This window comes from Argentina silus (assembly GCF_951799395.1).
Source record: "Argentina silus genome assembly, chromosome: 6".
Classification (NCBI taxonomy): Eukaryota; Metazoa; Chordata; class Actinopteri; order Argentiniformes; family Argentinidae; genus Argentina; species Argentina silus.
Genome location: NC_139660.1, coordinates 16,298,834 through 16,315,935, shown reverse-complemented (window position 1 = coordinate 16,315,935; position 17,102 = coordinate 16,298,834). Strand labels below are relative to the sequence as shown.

General features: G+C 45.5%; 1 protein-coding gene across 8 annotated transcripts in view; it reads right to left on the bottom strand.

The window, feature by feature from the left end:
* The window catches only part of opa1 (OPA1 mitochondrial dynamin like GTPase), a 31,862-nt gene extending 15,560 nt beyond the window's left edge, over window positions 1–16,302 (bottom strand). Inside the window, exons 1-28 of one of the 8 annotated variants that reach the window (XM_083671952.1) lie at window positions 16,161–16,302; window positions 15,262–15,583; window positions 14,577–14,673; window positions 14,131–14,238; window positions 13,197–13,244; window positions 11,711–11,793; window positions 9,531–9,740; window positions 7,877–7,930; window positions 7,659–7,763; window positions 7,451–7,537; window positions 7,124–7,237; window positions 6,633–6,713; window positions 6,372–6,446; window positions 6,148–6,219; window positions 5,934–6,033; window positions 5,655–5,785; window positions 5,450–5,522; window positions 5,284–5,356; window positions 4,845–4,960; window positions 3,580–3,644; window positions 3,108–3,184; window positions 2,173–2,338; window positions 1,823–1,975; window positions 1,522–1,630; window positions 1,353–1,432; window positions 426–566; window positions 194–310; window positions 1–92 (exon numbers count right to left, since the gene is read on the bottom strand). The exon at window positions 1–92 is cut by the window's left edge and continues 2 nt beyond it. In XM_083671952.1, the coding sequence (XP_083528078.1) occupies window positions 1–92; window positions 194–310; window positions 426–566; window positions 1,353–1,432; window positions 1,522–1,630; window positions 1,823–1,975; window positions 2,173–2,338; window positions 3,108–3,184; window positions 3,580–3,644; window positions 4,845–4,960; window positions 5,284–5,356; window positions 5,450–5,522; window positions 5,655–5,785; window positions 5,934–6,033; window positions 6,148–6,219; window positions 6,372–6,446; window positions 6,633–6,713; window positions 7,124–7,237; window positions 7,451–7,537; window positions 7,659–7,763; window positions 7,877–7,930; window positions 9,531–9,740; window positions 11,711–11,793; window positions 13,197–13,244; window positions 14,131–14,238; window positions 14,577–14,673; window positions 15,262–15,583; window positions 16,161–16,189 (2,978 nt within the window). In that variant the 5' untranslated portion in view covers window positions 16,190–16,302. The remainder of the gene's footprint in view (window positions 93–193; window positions 311–425; window positions 567–1,352; window positions 1,433–1,521; window positions 1,631–1,822; window positions 1,976–2,172; window positions 2,339–3,107; window positions 3,185–3,579; window positions 3,645–4,844; window positions 4,961–5,283; window positions 5,357–5,449; window positions 5,523–5,654; window positions 5,786–5,933; window positions 6,034–6,147; window positions 6,220–6,371; window positions 6,447–6,632; window positions 6,714–7,123; window positions 7,238–7,450; window positions 7,538–7,658; window positions 7,764–7,876; window positions 7,931–9,530; window positions 9,741–11,710; window positions 11,794–13,196; window positions 13,245–14,130; window positions 14,239–14,576; window positions 14,674–15,261; window positions 15,584–16,160) is intronic. The other 7 variants (XM_083671953.1, XM_083671956.1, XM_083671957.1 and 4 more) reach the window with 7 other exon arrangements.
* Between the last annotated feature and the right edge of the window lie 800 nt (window positions 16,303–17,102).

The window sequence follows — 17,102 nt, the reverse complement described above, 5'->3', positions numbered from 1 at the left end:
TCTGTGTTGGTGAGCTGCTGTCTGAGTGTGTTGGCTGTGATGCCCAGCATCCTCTGGATCCTCCAGAACAGGACCACGTCATTGCACTCCAGCTGAGGACACAAAGACAATACTCAGGCTCTCAGACCAACCAGAGAGAGACGTCTGATTATCCTTCTATAGAACCTCTATTAGAACAGGTATGTAGCCTCACCTCAGAGTCGACAAAGTGTCTCTGGTAGTAGTAGAAGCCTCTTCTGCAGAGGTTACAGTGCATGAGGGCCTTCTGCAGGAAGTGACGTCGGTACATCTGGTGCCACGTGTCCTTTATCTGAGAACACAGGAAGTAGGGGGGGGGGCGGGGGGGGGGGGGGTCAGAATCAGAGAGAACCAAGATGGGCCTAACGTGTGTGTGTTTGTGTGTGTCTGGGATGGGTCTCCCTCACCAGGACAGGGTCCACCTCCACCCCTCGGCCCTCCAGGTTCTTGCGGACGGTGGTGACCTCGTCGTTGGCCAGGTAGGCCGTGTGGTCCTCGTGGAGCTTCAGCAGACGCTCCAGCTCATTTTTGGTTTCATTGCGGGTATGCTGCCATGGTGAAGAGAGAGAGGAGCGACAGATGACCGGCTGATGAGCATTTTGCTTTATGAAGCTCATCATTAGTGCTGTACAGAGTAAAAGCTACTCAAACAGATGAATCAACTAATGCTTTAGATGACAACACTTTTTTTTTTTTTTAAATCAGATTTCTATATATCGGACCAAGGACAAGATGTTAAATCTAGAGTGAATATATAGACAAGTGTTGTAACAAGGAGGCATAGTTCATGCAACAAGCCATCTATGGGAATGGGAATGGCAATTTGCACGTTAAATGTGGAGACTATCATTTCATTGTTAACTTATAAAGTGCCCTATTACTCCCCCACTCATTGGTTAGGCACCACTTTGGGTTTCTTGTCTAGAAATGCAAAACTATCCCTGACTGCCTAAATTCGAATGACCACATCAGATTCGGTAGATTAATCAACAGATAGCAACTTTTTTTTTTATTAACTAATCATTTGAATTGACTGATGGCGCTAGTTATCATATGCTATCATTATGTTCTCTAATATTCAAAGTGTGACAGTTCTTTAATTCAAGCGTAGATAAGACAACATGGTAACCAAGGGTGAGGCTGTGATTGACCGGTCATCTATGAATGACCCCTGACCTGTTCTCGTCTATGAATGACCCCAGACCTGTTCTCGTCTATGAATGACCCCAGACCTATTCAAAGTGTGACAGTTCTTTAATTCAAGCGTAGATAAGACAACATGGTAACCAAGGGTGAGGCTGTGATTGACCAGTCGTCTATGAATGACCCCTGACCTGTTCTGGGGTGCGGTTCTTCCAGGCCATCCACCGCTGCTTCCAGTCAGGACCCACCATGTCATTAATCACTGAGTCAGCTAGGAGAGAGGGGAAGAGGGAAGACAGACAGTGAGAAGGTGAGAGGAGGTGAGTGGTGGATACGTGGAATGAGTGGAGAGTAACATACTGTCTTTGAGGCGCGCCTGCAGCGTCTCCTCCATGAACTGGATGGCTGCGTCCCACTGGGGCTTATCTGTGATGGAGCGGTCCTCCAGGGCATTGTGCTGGATCACCCTCTGATAAGACACACAGGGAAGGAAAAACTACATTACCCACAAGGCAGGGCGAGACAGAACAACATGCATACACATCACTGCTGGCTGAACGCATGTCAACATTTAGTGAGAGCCCGAGGGCTTTCTTGCTGGAAAGTCAGCGTGCCTCTACACTGTGTGTGTGTGTGTGTGTGTGTGTGTGTGTGTGTGTACCAGGCTGTCCATGGCCCTCTCGTTCCACTTGTGCCTCTTGATGCTCTCGTCCTTCACCGCCTCCTTCAGCTTGTCAAAGATGTCGTCCGCATCCTTCCCTTTGTACTCCGACATGAAGCGGGCAAACTCCTCCTGCAGCGTCTCCCAGGCAACCTGGAGAGGGGGAAGAGAACAGACCAGGGGGCTCAACACAACAGCAAGGCCTGTTTTTGAGAGGCAGAGGGTCCAAGACGGACAGAGAAAAGGAGACAAACAGGAGACAGACAGAGAGACAGACAGAGAAAAGGACAGACAGAGAGACAGATAGGGAAACAGCAGTGTAGTGTTGTATTGTATTGTAGGTAATGTACCTCCAGGGCCTTGTGTGGCAGCTGTTTGTCAGTCCACTGTTTGAGTTTGATGTCCACGGTGGTGTTGAAGGTGCCAGAGTTCATGGTCTGTGCGGCGGGCAGGTAGATGTTCTCTATGACGTGGGTGGACACACGCTCCCACAGCTTCTTCTGTAGAATGGCTTCCCTACAGGGGTCAGGGGTCACATAGGTCAGAATAGAACCCCCTCAGTGGGCACTTCTTTAGTTGGACAATACTTTGATGACAACACTCGGTGGCCAGTGCAATCTACAGTGTTGATTTACTGAAGAAAAAAAAAAAACATAGGTGAAAGACATATGGCATGTGCTTTCAGCTGTCCAGTTCTTGCTTATCAGTGCAGCTTCAGGAAAGGAAACAATATGAGAAGGTCACTCTTGGCTATTGAGATGCATCCAACTCTTCATTGTGGTGTTGCACCTGATGGTGGAGTCCTGTGGAGACCCAGCCTGTTAACTACAGCCCTGCTCTTCCTGTATCTGATCACGGCTGTGTGACAATGGGACAAACCCTTCTCTATCCCTCTGAGCCATACAGGTTCTCATTTATCACACACACACACACTTTATCTGCTCCCCTTTGTTTAGGCTTCCGCTCCATCCTATCAATACACACACATCTCTCGATAGCGCTGGCTAGCAGGGCCACCCTGTCCCCCCGCAGCCCATTCATCAGCCCATTGATCCAGTGCTACTGATGGGCCACAGTGGGGATCGCCCAAACACCACACATCCATCTCATTTAGCCCACTGCTCCCTATGGGGGACATTCATAACCCCCCACACACACGCATGAGCACACACACAATATTTTACCACAACTAGGCTAACCATTTCAATTAGGCTAAATTATTGTAAAAGTACACAACATATGTAGAATGCATACAATCATTTGCAGAATCATGAATTTTACTTACCAGTGTTTTGGTGTCACTTGACTCAAGCTAATGACTTCATCCAAGATTTCATTCTTGGCCTTCTCGAAGAGTTCGTTCTGGAAACAAGACGGAAAATCTCATTAACATTGTATTCAAAAACACAGATAAAACCTTGACCACCTTTCACGAATTATCAAAGGCTAGTGAGGGAGGCCATTGTGGACAGGAAGGCCACCTAATAGATACAGTGCCTTCGGAAAGTATTCAGACCCCTTCACTTTTTCCACATTTTGTTGTGTTATAGACTCAATTTAAAATGGATTAAATTAAAAGAATTTGCCATCAATCCACATACAATACCCCAGAGTGACAAAGCAAAAACAGGTTTCTAGAAATTGAAATGAAAAATTAAAATACAGAAATACCTCATGTACATAAGTATTCAGACCCTTTGCCATAACACTCTTAAAATTACAAACTGTAGGTGCCATGGAGCCAATGTGGGCCTTACCCTGTCCAACTCTCTCAGACGGGGGTAGTTATTCTTCCACTCTGTCTCCAGGTTGAAGCGGGATGCTGAGGGAAGGACACACACACACACACACACAAATGAATGGACTGGACCTTTACTGAATATAAAAAGAATGTTGGGGACATAATTAAGTACTAAGAATATAAAACTGCATAAGTGGTCAGATCAATACTATGGCTCCTGACTGCATGGGAAAGGATCCTGGCCTGTGTTCATTAAGAGGGCCTGAGTGTCAGGCCGCCCCAGACTAGTCAACTGGATTGTTAAACTGTCTGGATGGAACCCATCATCTTTATGACATCTTTATACAGGGATGCATCAGGTAATTGAGTGCAGAATACGGTATGGATATGGATAGGGACAAATCTTGGTGTTCTACCTTTAACATAAGAGAGGGGTTTTCAACTCTCAACGTGATGCCAGTCTTTAATGACCATGAAGATGTCACCCTATCACCTTCTCTCTCAGCTGGTCCCCAAGAGGCAGTTAGGGATGGCGCCATGGCTGAGATCACTCTCGCAAGAGCACACTCTTAATCAACAGCCCAATTCCAGCCTTTGCTGCTGCTGCTGCTGCTAGCACACACACACACACGCACACGCACACGCACACGCACAAAATGGTCCTATCCATACACAATGGAGATTACGGTAATTGCCGGGGTTATGGGGCCACCTCGGCGCCAGGCTACAAGGCTGTGTTTCTGACGTGCTGCAGATCAATACGCCACACAATGGGACAGGGACTGGGGAGCGGCGGGCTGCAGCCACGGGGGCCATAAATCTCTCTCCTGTTAGTGAGGGCCACTGGCTGTCTGGACTAATTGCCGATGGGAAGCAGAGTCGAGCGCAGGGGAGAAGTGTGGCAGGGTGGACTCATCTGAGCCTGGAGAGCAGGGGGGAGCGAGGCATGGACTCATCTGAGCCTGGGAGAGCAGGGGGGAGCGAGGCATGGACTCATCTGAGCCTGGAGAGCAGGGGGGAGCGAGGCATGGACTCATCTGAGCCTGGGAGAGCAGGGGGGAGTGAGGCATGGACTCATCTGAGCCTGGGAGAGCGAGGGATGAGAAGAGATGAAAGAGAGAGAGGGGGGGGGGGGGGGGGTTCTTTTGCCTCTGTATGCATATTTCACCCTTAGATGAAGGTGAAATTGGGGTCCTAAGCCTCAGATGAAGGCGCATTTGGGGTCCTAAACCTCAAGCACAGGTGTATTTTGGGGTCCTCCCTGCGGACCTCCCTGGTTACCTTTGAAGGCATCTGCCTGCTGCTCCACAGACTCCCGCACCATCTTCCAGAAGCAGTCGGACACAGCCAGACTCAGGTTCTTAGTGGTCACTTGGTGGGCCTTCAGCATGCCGTCCCTATGGGCCAGCCAGCCAGCCAGACAAACAGACAAGGGGTAAGACAGTTAGTTTATTTTCACAAATACAAAGACAGTTTGTACATTGTTAAAAAACAACTACGAAAGTATGTGCAGGAAGGGGGAACAGCACAAAAAGGTGGACAGGCAGAGAGTGGAGCTCCATGAACAGGTGTTGAGGTCACCTCAAGTCCATCAATTCAAGTGACTAACATTGTAAAATCATGGACTTTCCCAAATGTCAGAATGTTTGGATCATTTTCTGAATGTGAATGTCTTGAAGACAGGAAGGACCCCATCCCTTCTGAAGAGGAGGAAACCCACCTCAGCAGTCGAGAGTTCTGGAAGAAGTCCTCTTCGTAGTCTTTGATGGAGTCAATGCTCTCACCAGCGCTGCCTGGAAAAGAAACAATAATAGATTCACACATCAGCCATTCACAGCCTGTCTGACTTGAGCCACTGTAGTTCACTCAGACAGCGTCTTATTTACCTTTCCCCGTCACCACAGCAAAGTAACCCAAGGCCTTCATTGGGAACAGCTTTCCTTCAACTATCTGTTGAATCTGTAAGGCAAGAGAGATAAGAATTAGATGAGGGGACATGACTGTCTAGACTCTAGAGTGTAGTAACAGCTATTCAAATTAACGCCCTTGTGTGGATAAGACAGATATTACAGTGTTGGTACTGTATCTCACCCTGTTGGGGCTGGCCAGGTTCTTCTCAGCCAGGTCAACTTTGGTCAGGACAAAGATGGTCCTCTTACCCTGGGGGTCCATCTGACTGACCAGGTCTGTCACAATGCTGCGCTCCGCATCCACCGAACCATCTGAGAGAGAGAAAGAGAGAGAGAGAGAGAGAGAAAGAGATTGAAAGAAAGAGAGAGAGAGAAAGAAAGAAAGTTAGAGGTGAGAGAGAAAGCTGAGGTGTAGAATGATATGATCATGTTTGATGATGACATTGCAGAGTCGCCTCACCCTGGATACAGAGGATGATGGCGTTGGGGTTCTGCATGTAGGCCTTGCTCATGCCGAAGATGGTCTCCTTAGTGTCTGCTGCCATACCAGCAGTCACCGTCTGGGGAGAAACACAACATCTTACCATCACCGCTCTTACAACTGTAGGGCCACTGCTTCATATATAGATAACTCATATGACTGACTGTGTATGTGTGTGTGTGTGTACACTAACATTGATGACTCCTGGTAGATCGATGAGCACCATCCTCTGGATACCTGGGCCTTTGACAGCCAGAGAGATTGTCTGTCATATGGGAACAATAACAACATATAGTCAACATTAAAACCAGGTCCGGTTCAATTCTGAGTGGTACTACAGAGCTTTGATGCTGTGGCGTGCACAGACAGAAGCACTATGCTATAGACAGAGGGGGGCTATAGGGGGTCTGGCCTCACCTCAGGGCTGACCGTCTGTCCCTCCTTCACACTCTTCTTCATCCTCAGCTCAATCTCTCGTCTCAGGGCAGCCAGCTGCAGGGAGGAAAAGAGAGGAAGGAATGGACAAACAGATGAATGAACAGGTAAAAAAAACAGTGAGAGAGTAAATATTCCTGTTGTGGAAGAGAGAGAGAGAGAGACAGAGGGGACATCTTATATTTGCTCTCACTCATCTCTCGATCCCACCCGCTTCTCCCACGTCTATCCTGTGTGACTTACGTCCTCCTCCTTGCCCAGGTCAAACTCTCGGCTGCTGTCCTTGAACATGGCCACGTGGTGCGGGCCCTCGCTCAGTGTCACCTACAGGGACCAGAGAAATGCTTTTAAAACTAATATCCTGAATAGACTGAATAGTTTGCTATAAGTCTGCAGTCAGTCAATAGCATAACAAAGAACCAAAAAGATGCGTCATCGGAGAACCATGTGTTCCCACACCCACGCCGCCCCTCTCCCCATCACCAACTTCTCTGATAACAGGTCCATCCATTCAGACGTCACTCCACCACTCAAACTCCCACTAGCAACAACAGCCAATAGGGAGCAGTGTAGACCAAGACCCCCGCTGTAGCAGTAAGGACATCTTCATGGCTGAACGAACATGTAATTTATCAACAGAAGAGTAACAGGTGAGTCCTGGCCCCATGTGGCAGACGTAGGGGTGGGCAGACGTAAGGGTCTCAGGAGGTGCTGGTCTAGTGGTTCTAGCTCACCTTGACAGGAGAGCGGGTCATCATTTCTCCGGACCCCCGGGGGAAGATCCTGGCCTGGGCGATCATCTCCAACACGCTGGTCTTCCCTGCACTCTGGTCGCCTACCACCACCACCTACAGACCAGGGTAGGAAGAGGGGGAGAAGGAGGAGAAGAAGGAAGTTGGAAGACAGGTGTGTGAGTGGACAAGAAGAGAGAGAAATATAATTTGTCACCAAGGAATTTGGAAAAAAGTGAATATGAAGTTCTATTGTATTTCCTAAGAGAGATTCATTCATTAAAAGTCTCCTCAATGTGACTCATAAGCCTCCTTTTGATTCTTCCTTACCCTGGGTAGGTGGTCCTGGGTGTTGTAGTTTGAGTCGTAGTCTGAGAGAATGTCCAGGACCTCAGAGTACAGGTCAATCAGAGACTTCTGTAGAGGGGAAGGACACAGAGACAACAAATTTCAGACTAACGCATGAGAATTTGCACTGTGTATTGTGTGTGTGTGTATTGTGTGTGTGTGTGTGTGTGTGTGTGTGTATTCCACTCACCTTGATATTTCTCTGGTGGATGCCTTTGTCGTCTTTCTGCAGCACCACTTTCCTCAGCTCCTTGTTCTCCTTCTCCAGTCTCTCCAGCATGCGCTGGTACTTCACCTAAGGACAAGATGGCTCCAGCATTGACTACCAATCCTCAAACAGCAACTACACGTTAACAAAATCTAACCAGGGCTAAGATGCTAGAGTGAACATCCATCAGCCTACTGTACCTGAGTTCTGAGCAGTTCCTCTTGAAGCTGGTCTACCTTCTCTTTGTCTGAGGTCTGGAGACACAGACAGACGAAAAGAGAGAGAACAGTCATGTAGCAGGTCTACCCTCCCTAGATCTCACATCTGTGGGATCGTCCTATCTCCATCACCCCGGGGCTGTGAACCACTCCAGCCCACTAGCATCACACCCAGGTCTGTACGTGCACAATACATTAGTGAGCCCAGTGGACACCACCGTGGAGGAAAGTCAAGTTAATGCACAAAGGGGGAAAACCAAGGCTCAGATTCCAGGCTGAAGGCCTTCATTCATTCAGTCATTGTCTGCATACAAAATCAATGGGCTAAGACTCACACAGGCAAAAGTCAAACCAAGCCCTGGAAAAGAGGCTGAATTATAAAATAAATCATTCAGAGATCATTATCATTATCAAGATTATTACAGTGTGATTTTTTCATGATTCAGCAAAAACCTGGATTTTTGGATTAACGGTTCCCACACCTGCAATTTTTGGCATGGGAGATCACACAGCACAGACAGAGTAGCAGTGAGCAGGATTGGGACAGCAAGGGGAGACGGGAAAGTAAACACACACACACACACACACACACACACACACACTCACTGGCACAAACACACATACAGTACACACTAAAATATGAGAGGCCGGGGTGTAGCTAAGGTGATTGTTGCCAGCAATTATGCTAAACTAAGCTAGGGTGATTATGATAGCGATACCTGCTGTAATGAGGCTGATTCCTACCTCCTGATATACAATATAACCCAGTCAGACTTCACTCAAGACCTTTATCACTAGAAGATTCCGTAAGTGCAGGAACACCATGCAGCGGGGTGCCACTCCACTCCATGCAGTGTTGCTTGGTTGTTCGTACGTTAGTGGAGAGTTACCGTAGAAGCGTGGGTCGTGGTCCAGCGATCGGTGTAGCATGAGAGAGGGAGCCTGGGCTATGTTACTGCATTACAGGCATGCCATTCCACCAGTGGCCCAGCAGATCAATCACGATACTGCCTGACCGACTGAGGAACAGCGTGGGGATGACGCCTGGGTCCGACGCCATGTTCAGACTAACAGGAATTTTGAGGGGGTGGAGTAGTCGTGTGTTTGAGGGATGTTGAGGGGAGCACTTAGCTGCATGAGATGGTCATGTCTCCTACTGTAGCTTTACCAAAAACATCAAATGTCACCAGTGTGCTAACTACTAGTGAGTCAACTCACCAGAGACAAACATTTGACATAATATGAATCTGGGAAGTATGATACATTAAATATATAAATTATTCTAGCCTATATTGATTGATTATAAAGAGGCAATAGTTCTAAAAATGCCAATAATTGACTGAAGCAAAATCTCAAGCTTCACTCAAAGGGGTACAATCCCAACGAGAAAGGAAAACAGACAGTAACTCCAATTTCATCCTCAAATCTCATCAACACAACTAATTTAAATAACCCGGCAAATTTCCGTTAGTGTGAATTTGAAGGGCAGTCGGCAGGGGATTGTCCTTTCTTAGGGGGGGGGGGGGAGGGGTTGGGTCGGTACTATGGTATACGCTCTGTGGGCCTTAACTACTGATGAGGCCTGGGTGAGGGAGGGTTCAAGGGTTGGGCGAGGAGGGGTGGGGAGGACCTTCACCTTGTGTTTCTGCTGAGGGGGGCTGGGGCTGGGGTTCGGGGCTGTGGGCGCTGGGCTTGGACTCGGGTTCTGGCGCGGGGGCGGGCTCGGAGACGGAGGTGGGCTGGGGGCGGGCTCTGGGGTTCGCACGTTATTGGCTGCAGCCCGCCGGACCTCTTCCTCGTGCTGCTGGATCTGCTGCTGAATGAGAATGAGCTCGCCGAGCAGACCCTGCGAGGGGACGTCACAGTAAGAGAGAAGCAGGTGCAACACAGCCGTCAACACAACCTACGAGCAACCAGGGCTGGACCTGGGCCAGGGATCACCTGCTGTAGAGGCCTACTCAACCCCATGAGGACCATCTATGGCCTCACAGAAACCATGCTAAAAGGCTCCAGATCAACAGAATCAAGGTCTAGCTACAATAATCTCGCCACAATCAGCAGTACCAAACAAAGTCAGTCTCAGCCACGGAGGGAGACTCTAAACTTTGCTAGTCCAGAGGTCTGAAAGCAGAGGAGGCAACTGATACCACAACCAGTGTCTCTCAGCTAGTGGCACGCAGCGAAGATTCTGTTCACTTTCTTTGCCCTCATCATCAGTGACCATCACTATGGCTTACTGTCACACCATCTAAAAGACAAACAATACCCTCTAACTTACACAATAATCATGCTCTACCAGGTATAAAATATATAAACAGACTGATTTTGAACGTGATAAAATCGGCATTGAGGTCTTGAAGAAATACAACAACAAAGTGATGTGCTATATTGTTTACAAGCTACTGTTACAGTCCCATAGTACTGGATGTTCTACTCAAAGCTCAACATGTATAGCTGTTGAACACCTAACAGTATGAATTCTAGGATCATCGTGTAGCGACGAGCACTATGATTTGTGTACTTGGTCAGAATCAGAATTAGAATCAGCCTGCTGATGATGAGCGAAGCAAGCGCAGGGAATGAGTGATCTATCAGGGATGGAGGAGGAAGCTTGCTGCAGGGATAGAGGAGCTTAGACTCAGCCCAATGGTCCACAACTCTACCAGAATATGACAAACCCAAATAAGTGTATTGTGATATTGTGAGGGCTTATTGGCTTCTCTGATCTTTGGCTTCTGCTCACCCAATGTATGTCTACAATATGAGGAAACTTGTTATATTGAGAGGCAGCCCAAAACAAATTAATTAAATTTTCAATGTGTGTGTTTCAATTTTCAATCAGATGTAGGTCTCATGGTGAACTTTCAATTGCCTGAGTTAAGTTTGAATTTACCCCAACCCTAATGTGAAGTCAGTCTATGATAACTTTACCTATTTTTGCGATGTTGGGGACCACTGCTTTAGACTGAAAGCGGGACAGGAGAGGATGTCTCTGTCTATAGTTACTAGCCTGGTATGATAGTATATAAGGTAGTAATATCACCATGTTTTCAACAGACTGTCTCATTTAAACCGTGTCAAAACAACAATAAAAGAGTGACCATTCCATTTAACAGGACAACAGTGAAAGGCCCCTTGATGGAAGAGGGACAAAAAACAAAATGGACATGAAATAAGAAGACAATGGGAATGGGATAAAGGTGGGTATAAAAGTGCTGGGTCAGTTCAAAAGCTAAAATAGAGCATTATCTCCTGAATGCAGCAAGGGTCTTCTGGAAAAAACAAAAACATTGAGAAGCATGAGAGCAGGAAAAGCAATGGCAAATATCTGCATATCGGCACTGTATGCATCATTGTATACCCATGACTGAAGTTATGCTGTTCCATCATCGTACCACAGAGTTATAATTGACAACCTCTCTCCAACACTGTACATTTTAAGAAGAAAACACTTAACAAGAAAACAGCCAAAATAATGACTGGTTGGGTGAAGGTTGATGAACTTTGTATGAGTCTGAGTATACAAGTATAACTTCAAGCCGTTTTCATGGTCAATAATACACAATATAATAACCACTGATCCATATGCTGGAATCATGGGTGGGGGTCAATTCCACATTCAGCGGAGTAAAAATCAACTGCTATTCAATCAATAAAAAGTGGTTTTCGATTTCAGAGACTGAATTTCAATTCATTTTCTGACTTGACTTGAGCTGAAATGGAATTGAGCCAAACTGAAGGCTGAATTTTAATGAGGCTGAGGCTGAGCTTTGGAACACAGAGCCAAGCTCGGGTAGTCAGGCGATGCAGACTTGCCTTTTTGAACTGCTTGTCACTGCTGCTCTCTGGTGTGACAGGGGCCTCCGTGGCTTTCAATTGAGGATCCCCAGGGGTTTCTACTAGTAGAGACACAAATTAAAACAACATGATATCATTATTTTACAACATCATAAACACATCATCAATATACCTTGTTTATATCACAAGTACTGTCCATTACTGTAGCATATTGGTGTAAATGGATCATTTACAAAAGTATTTACATGCCCAACAGAGACAGAGCGTCTACACCTATGTGATTGAAACTCAAAGGTTTGGAAAATTCTGGTTCCACAACAAAGCAGTACATTTTGGGAACATGTGATATATGTTTAACAGTAAGCCTTTGTTTTTATCTGATTCAGTGTGATTGATTTGATATCCACGTGCTTACTGGTAACCGTTTTAGTAACAGAATAGCAAAGCCTATACAGCAATGATGCACTTGCCTTAGCCAACACAAGGTATACTGAACCATACAGCAGGCTTTATGAGGTATGTTATTGGTATGTTTACACAACCAGCAGCTGTATCCCTGATGTACCTGTGCATATGTATATTTATATATTGTCCTTGAGTGTTATGGGAAGATATTCTCTCATCGAGTGATTGGAAGGCCTGACAATGATTATGATTAGGCGAAACCAATCAAGTGTTTCCATTTATCATAAATACAATAGATGTATTTTCCAAACATTTGAGAAACATCAGAAGGAAAGCCCTCTAAGCCAAAGATTAGGTATTCCAAATGTAATCTTTTGTAAGTAAAGGGAAGCGCCTATGGAAGCCAGGAGGAGGTTAAAGGAGGCAAAAACACACAAGAAGGATAGACAAAAAGCCAGACTGTCAGATCAAACCAAAAACAGGAGAGGAGGAGACAATGCATTTCAGGGTAGATGATCACACACTGTATCTGTTGTTAAGAGTATTATAGACCAGCAGGGTAGACAGTGGAACATTCCACTCCTCATACAAAGATTTATGTTTGTCATCAAAGCCAAATGTAAAATAGCCTATTTCCGTTCACGGTCAAATGAGTTCAATTGGAGTGCGGGGTGAGACAAATCATGTATTGTTGGTTTTCTGCAACCTTTTGATTCCAATTTGTCAAATAAATAAATGTAGCCTTTAACCAATAACTTATGAAAATAAGTATCATCTGATTCAATTAAAGCATTGTGTTTGTCAAGAGAGATTGATATCATCACAAGCCATAAGACAAATCATTGGGGAAATAATTTGTCATTGGCTTCACCAACAACAGCAGACAGCATTGGTCAGAGAGAATCAGTTGCAGGACTGGAAGGCGATCAGGTGGATTTAGAGGTGCCCAAATTGCCCGTCCAGAAAGGAACACGTCACGTCGTCCTTGGCTTCAAACCATGGCAACATCTTAACTGGTCTGCACCAATGTTGGGGATGTTTTCAAACAGCACCAGGGGGTGCGGGGGACACACACACACCGAGTGTGGGGTTTACACACCTAACAACAGACGCAGCCCAGAAGCTCCTTCACTACCCACACTCACACCTGTGAAGAATGCGGAGGGGAAGGGGGGGGAGGAGAAATGAAGAACAAAAATCAAAAGACTGAAGCAAAGGGGTCAGAGGGTCACTGCTGGATACATGTGTCTAAGCCCTGCTGATATGTAAGCATTGTCGTTGCTGTGCCTGCAAGTCCAGAGTAGGGTTACTACTTACTACTGGCTTCTGCATGTCAATCTCGCTATTCTCATGAATATAGTATAAACTTGTAAATGTGTTCACTCATAGACTAGGCCTGGGCTACACATATATCTAAGACATTGCCAACCAGTTTTCTCCTCAACTATGTCCAAAACCCCTCTGGACTTCCAGCAAGCAGCGTGGTGAGGACAGCATCAATGGGCAGTCAGCTCATTCAACTAAGGTCACTTAGAGGCAGGTAGCTACATAGAGTTTCAACACAGGGCAGCCCAATCAAGGTGTTAAGATACTCTTTACAAGGAGGTCAATTATGCAGAAGCCCATGTAGGAGGCATGGTGGGAAAGTCATCTTTATTGGCTATGCAGACAGCGTCAACTCAATCATGCAGAGTGCCAGTGATTATTCTACCGATTACAATGGTGTGGTAAATTGCAGCTTTGGAAAGGACAATGAAGGTATGTAAAATGGCAGGATAAAATGGAAACCTTTGTTTGCTGTGAGAAAGAGTAGACTGGACTGCTATGTAATCCAGGTAACCCCCACTGCAGACTATCAAGGAATTCTGCCTAGGTACTATAGATTGTAGAGCCCAGTTAATCATCATCTTTTGTCTCAAAAAATAAAACTTCTTGAGACTTTAGCCCATACTTGCTTTGTTGTCTAACATACAGGTATCATGCATCCTTCAATATGATATATATCTTTCTTAGTGACAGGAATATACACTCACCAGTGGAGAGGATACTCTTGAGGAAGGTGAAGTTCTCTCCTATCTTGTTCATGTCAGGTAGCATCTTGAGTAACTCCTCTATCTCTGGTAGAGCTTTGGTCATTTTGTCTGGAATCAGTGGGTAGAGATGGGAGTAGGGATGGTTGTGTTATCGGTGAGTTAACACAGTGTCCATTGACATGCGACTCAAATGAACAACATAAGACTATATTTGAAATGTATCTTAAAATGATACAGATAGGTAGTGTTGGCTCAGGCCAAATTATTGTACAATTCAGATCCAATGCGTGAATGATTATCCACTCGCTGCAATGACTGACAATGAATAATGAATACACCAACAGGACAAGACAGAAGAATGCTAAATCTAATATCAAAAAGTAAAGTTTTACAAGCTTTGGAATAGAATTTAAATATAAAGTCATGATTCCTGGGGCCATACCTACCTAGGTCAATTTGTTCACTCAGCTCCCAAACAAAATCAGGTATGACCCAATTGTATTCACTAAAATCAGGCAGCATGTCCTTCCACTCTTCATATGTCTGAAAGAACAGAGCATCAATTATATGGACAATACATACAAATGTATGAATTGGAAAATTGGACAAAGCACACAAGAACAACATGTCATACAGGCAACATGAACAACAATTTCCCATTCTGCATGAACACATGGGCCAAGCTGTTAAAAATATGGCCAAGCCCTGAATGACACCAGCTCACGAAAGAATACTCATATCAGACATGAATAAGCACACACTCTTGCAAGGCGGTAGTCAAATGTAGCGCTACTGTATTGCCGCAATACACTTCTGCCCACTGGGTGTGGATACAAGTTGGTTGACTCACACATCAAAAAAGCAGCACTTGCACTTCTGAACGTCATTATCACCCATTCATATGACCAGTCTGAGTCATGGTAACCCACTACATTGTTTGTTATTCTCACTACTCTTACCAGGTCAAGCCAATTAGAGCGCCAACTGCCTTCCAGAGTTGACACTTGAGACAAGTGCAACAGCTTTTCTCTACAACAAACATCATCTGTCAGGGCAGGAAACTCTCCATATCGTTGACAACGATTCAACTATGTCTGTCCCTCTGGCAAAGTTCTTCTGCCCAAAATGTACCTTTTTAGCAGTGTATCCTCCCCCTGCTGCTGTACCCAGTAGAATGTATCTGAGTTTCAGCAGCCTGGAAACCAGGCGGAGACCCCAGAAGTTGCGGTGTTGCTGATAGTTGTGACCACCCCCTGGGGGAGGCTTGGGGGGCCGCATTGGCAGCCGGGACATGGAGGTGAAGTGGCGGGCTGCAGTGCGATGTGGGGTGCGCTGGGGGTTGGCGTTAGCAGAGTACCGGTGGTGGATGGCACGAGACAGAGGGTGCAGTTTCTGCAAGGGCACTCTGAACCTCACCCCCATGTTGGTGGAGACCAGGTTCCTGCAGGCCATGCTGAAAGGACAGAACACAAGGGGGAAATAGGTCAAGATGAAAAAAAAGATACACAGTCTGACAGTATCACATCTACAAGCACAATCAGTAACTACCCTCTGAGGATATCAGTTTGTTTGAGATGAACTGCAATCTTTAGACCACAACATGGACGTGCACGTTAAATGTCGATATGGCTGATCGATGTGCTACTACACCTACAGCGACTGAATGGTTATCATCAACAACCTTTTACTATCCAACCTTTGATATCCACCACCTGGCTGGATATAACTACTGTTCACTATTACCTACTCAAAGACATTAGCTTCTGTTAGCTAGCTAGTGTAGATTGGTAGCTAACATTTAGTCTTTCACATTAATGTCATTCTATGTTGATGTTAGAAAACATTATTACCTTGTCTATCTTAAATGTATATAGACCTTATAGCTGCTAGTTTTGATAGATTGCGGCTGCTACCTAGCAGCAGCCACCCTGCCTCATGCCTAACTTTCAATTAGCTAACACAGCCAGCTAGCGCTGTCAAAAATAGGATGGCAATAACAAGCTTGACAATTTCAACGTTAGCCAACTTACCAGGCAACTGAGCTTCCGACTCGCAACATAGTGCTATTACCAACTAGGGGTAAACGCAAAACTGTTATAAATTCACCAGCCACTACTCAAATCATATTTCCAGATGTTACACATTGGTTAGCTTGCTAGCTAACAAGGGCACAGCAAGAAATCGGAATGACAGCGTCGCTTCCTGGAACCATTTGCAACCTCCAAACCAGCACTGAAAAAACAAGTCTAAGGCCCATTTTGGTTCCTGTCCAGTGGTTCATAACAAACTAATCTGGCCTCTGGCACATTCATAAAAAAAAAAATGTGTCCATATTTTGCAAAATGATCTAGTTGTAATTGGTAATGACTAAAAAAGTATTATTTTAGTAAATTCACATTTTTTCTACACTAGATGCTGGCCCCCTTTGATATTGATATGCTCCTTTATGTTTCAGGGCATACAAGATAAACACAGAAGTTTAAAAAGATTGTCTTATTGCAAATCTTAGCAATTACTGGAACCTTGAAGGTCACCAAAAGACATTGGATAAATTCCAATTCTCTATCCTCCTCTCCAAAGTGTGCACTCATTTACTCCCCCTCACAGATTAAAAATAATAATAAAATGAATTGGTGTTTTACACGGCAGACACTTTCTCTTGGTAATTTCCACATCGATTGGATGCTTTTATATCTATGAGGGATAGTGAACAAGCGTACATTTTTTACAACAGAAGAGGCGAAAATCAGCTTGTTTGTTCACTTAATAGGCATCCCAGTTTGGACACCAGTGGATTTCAGCATTAGTCAGCTCTTCTGAGGGAGGGGGTCAGCAGCAACATTTGAGCTGACCTGTGCTGAAGATTGGCACCTAAGCAATTTCATCATGATTCATTCATCTACACTGCAGACTGCAGTGTACTGTAAAGGTGATCCCATTTCATATCATAGCAAAATGTAGTCAATAAACTG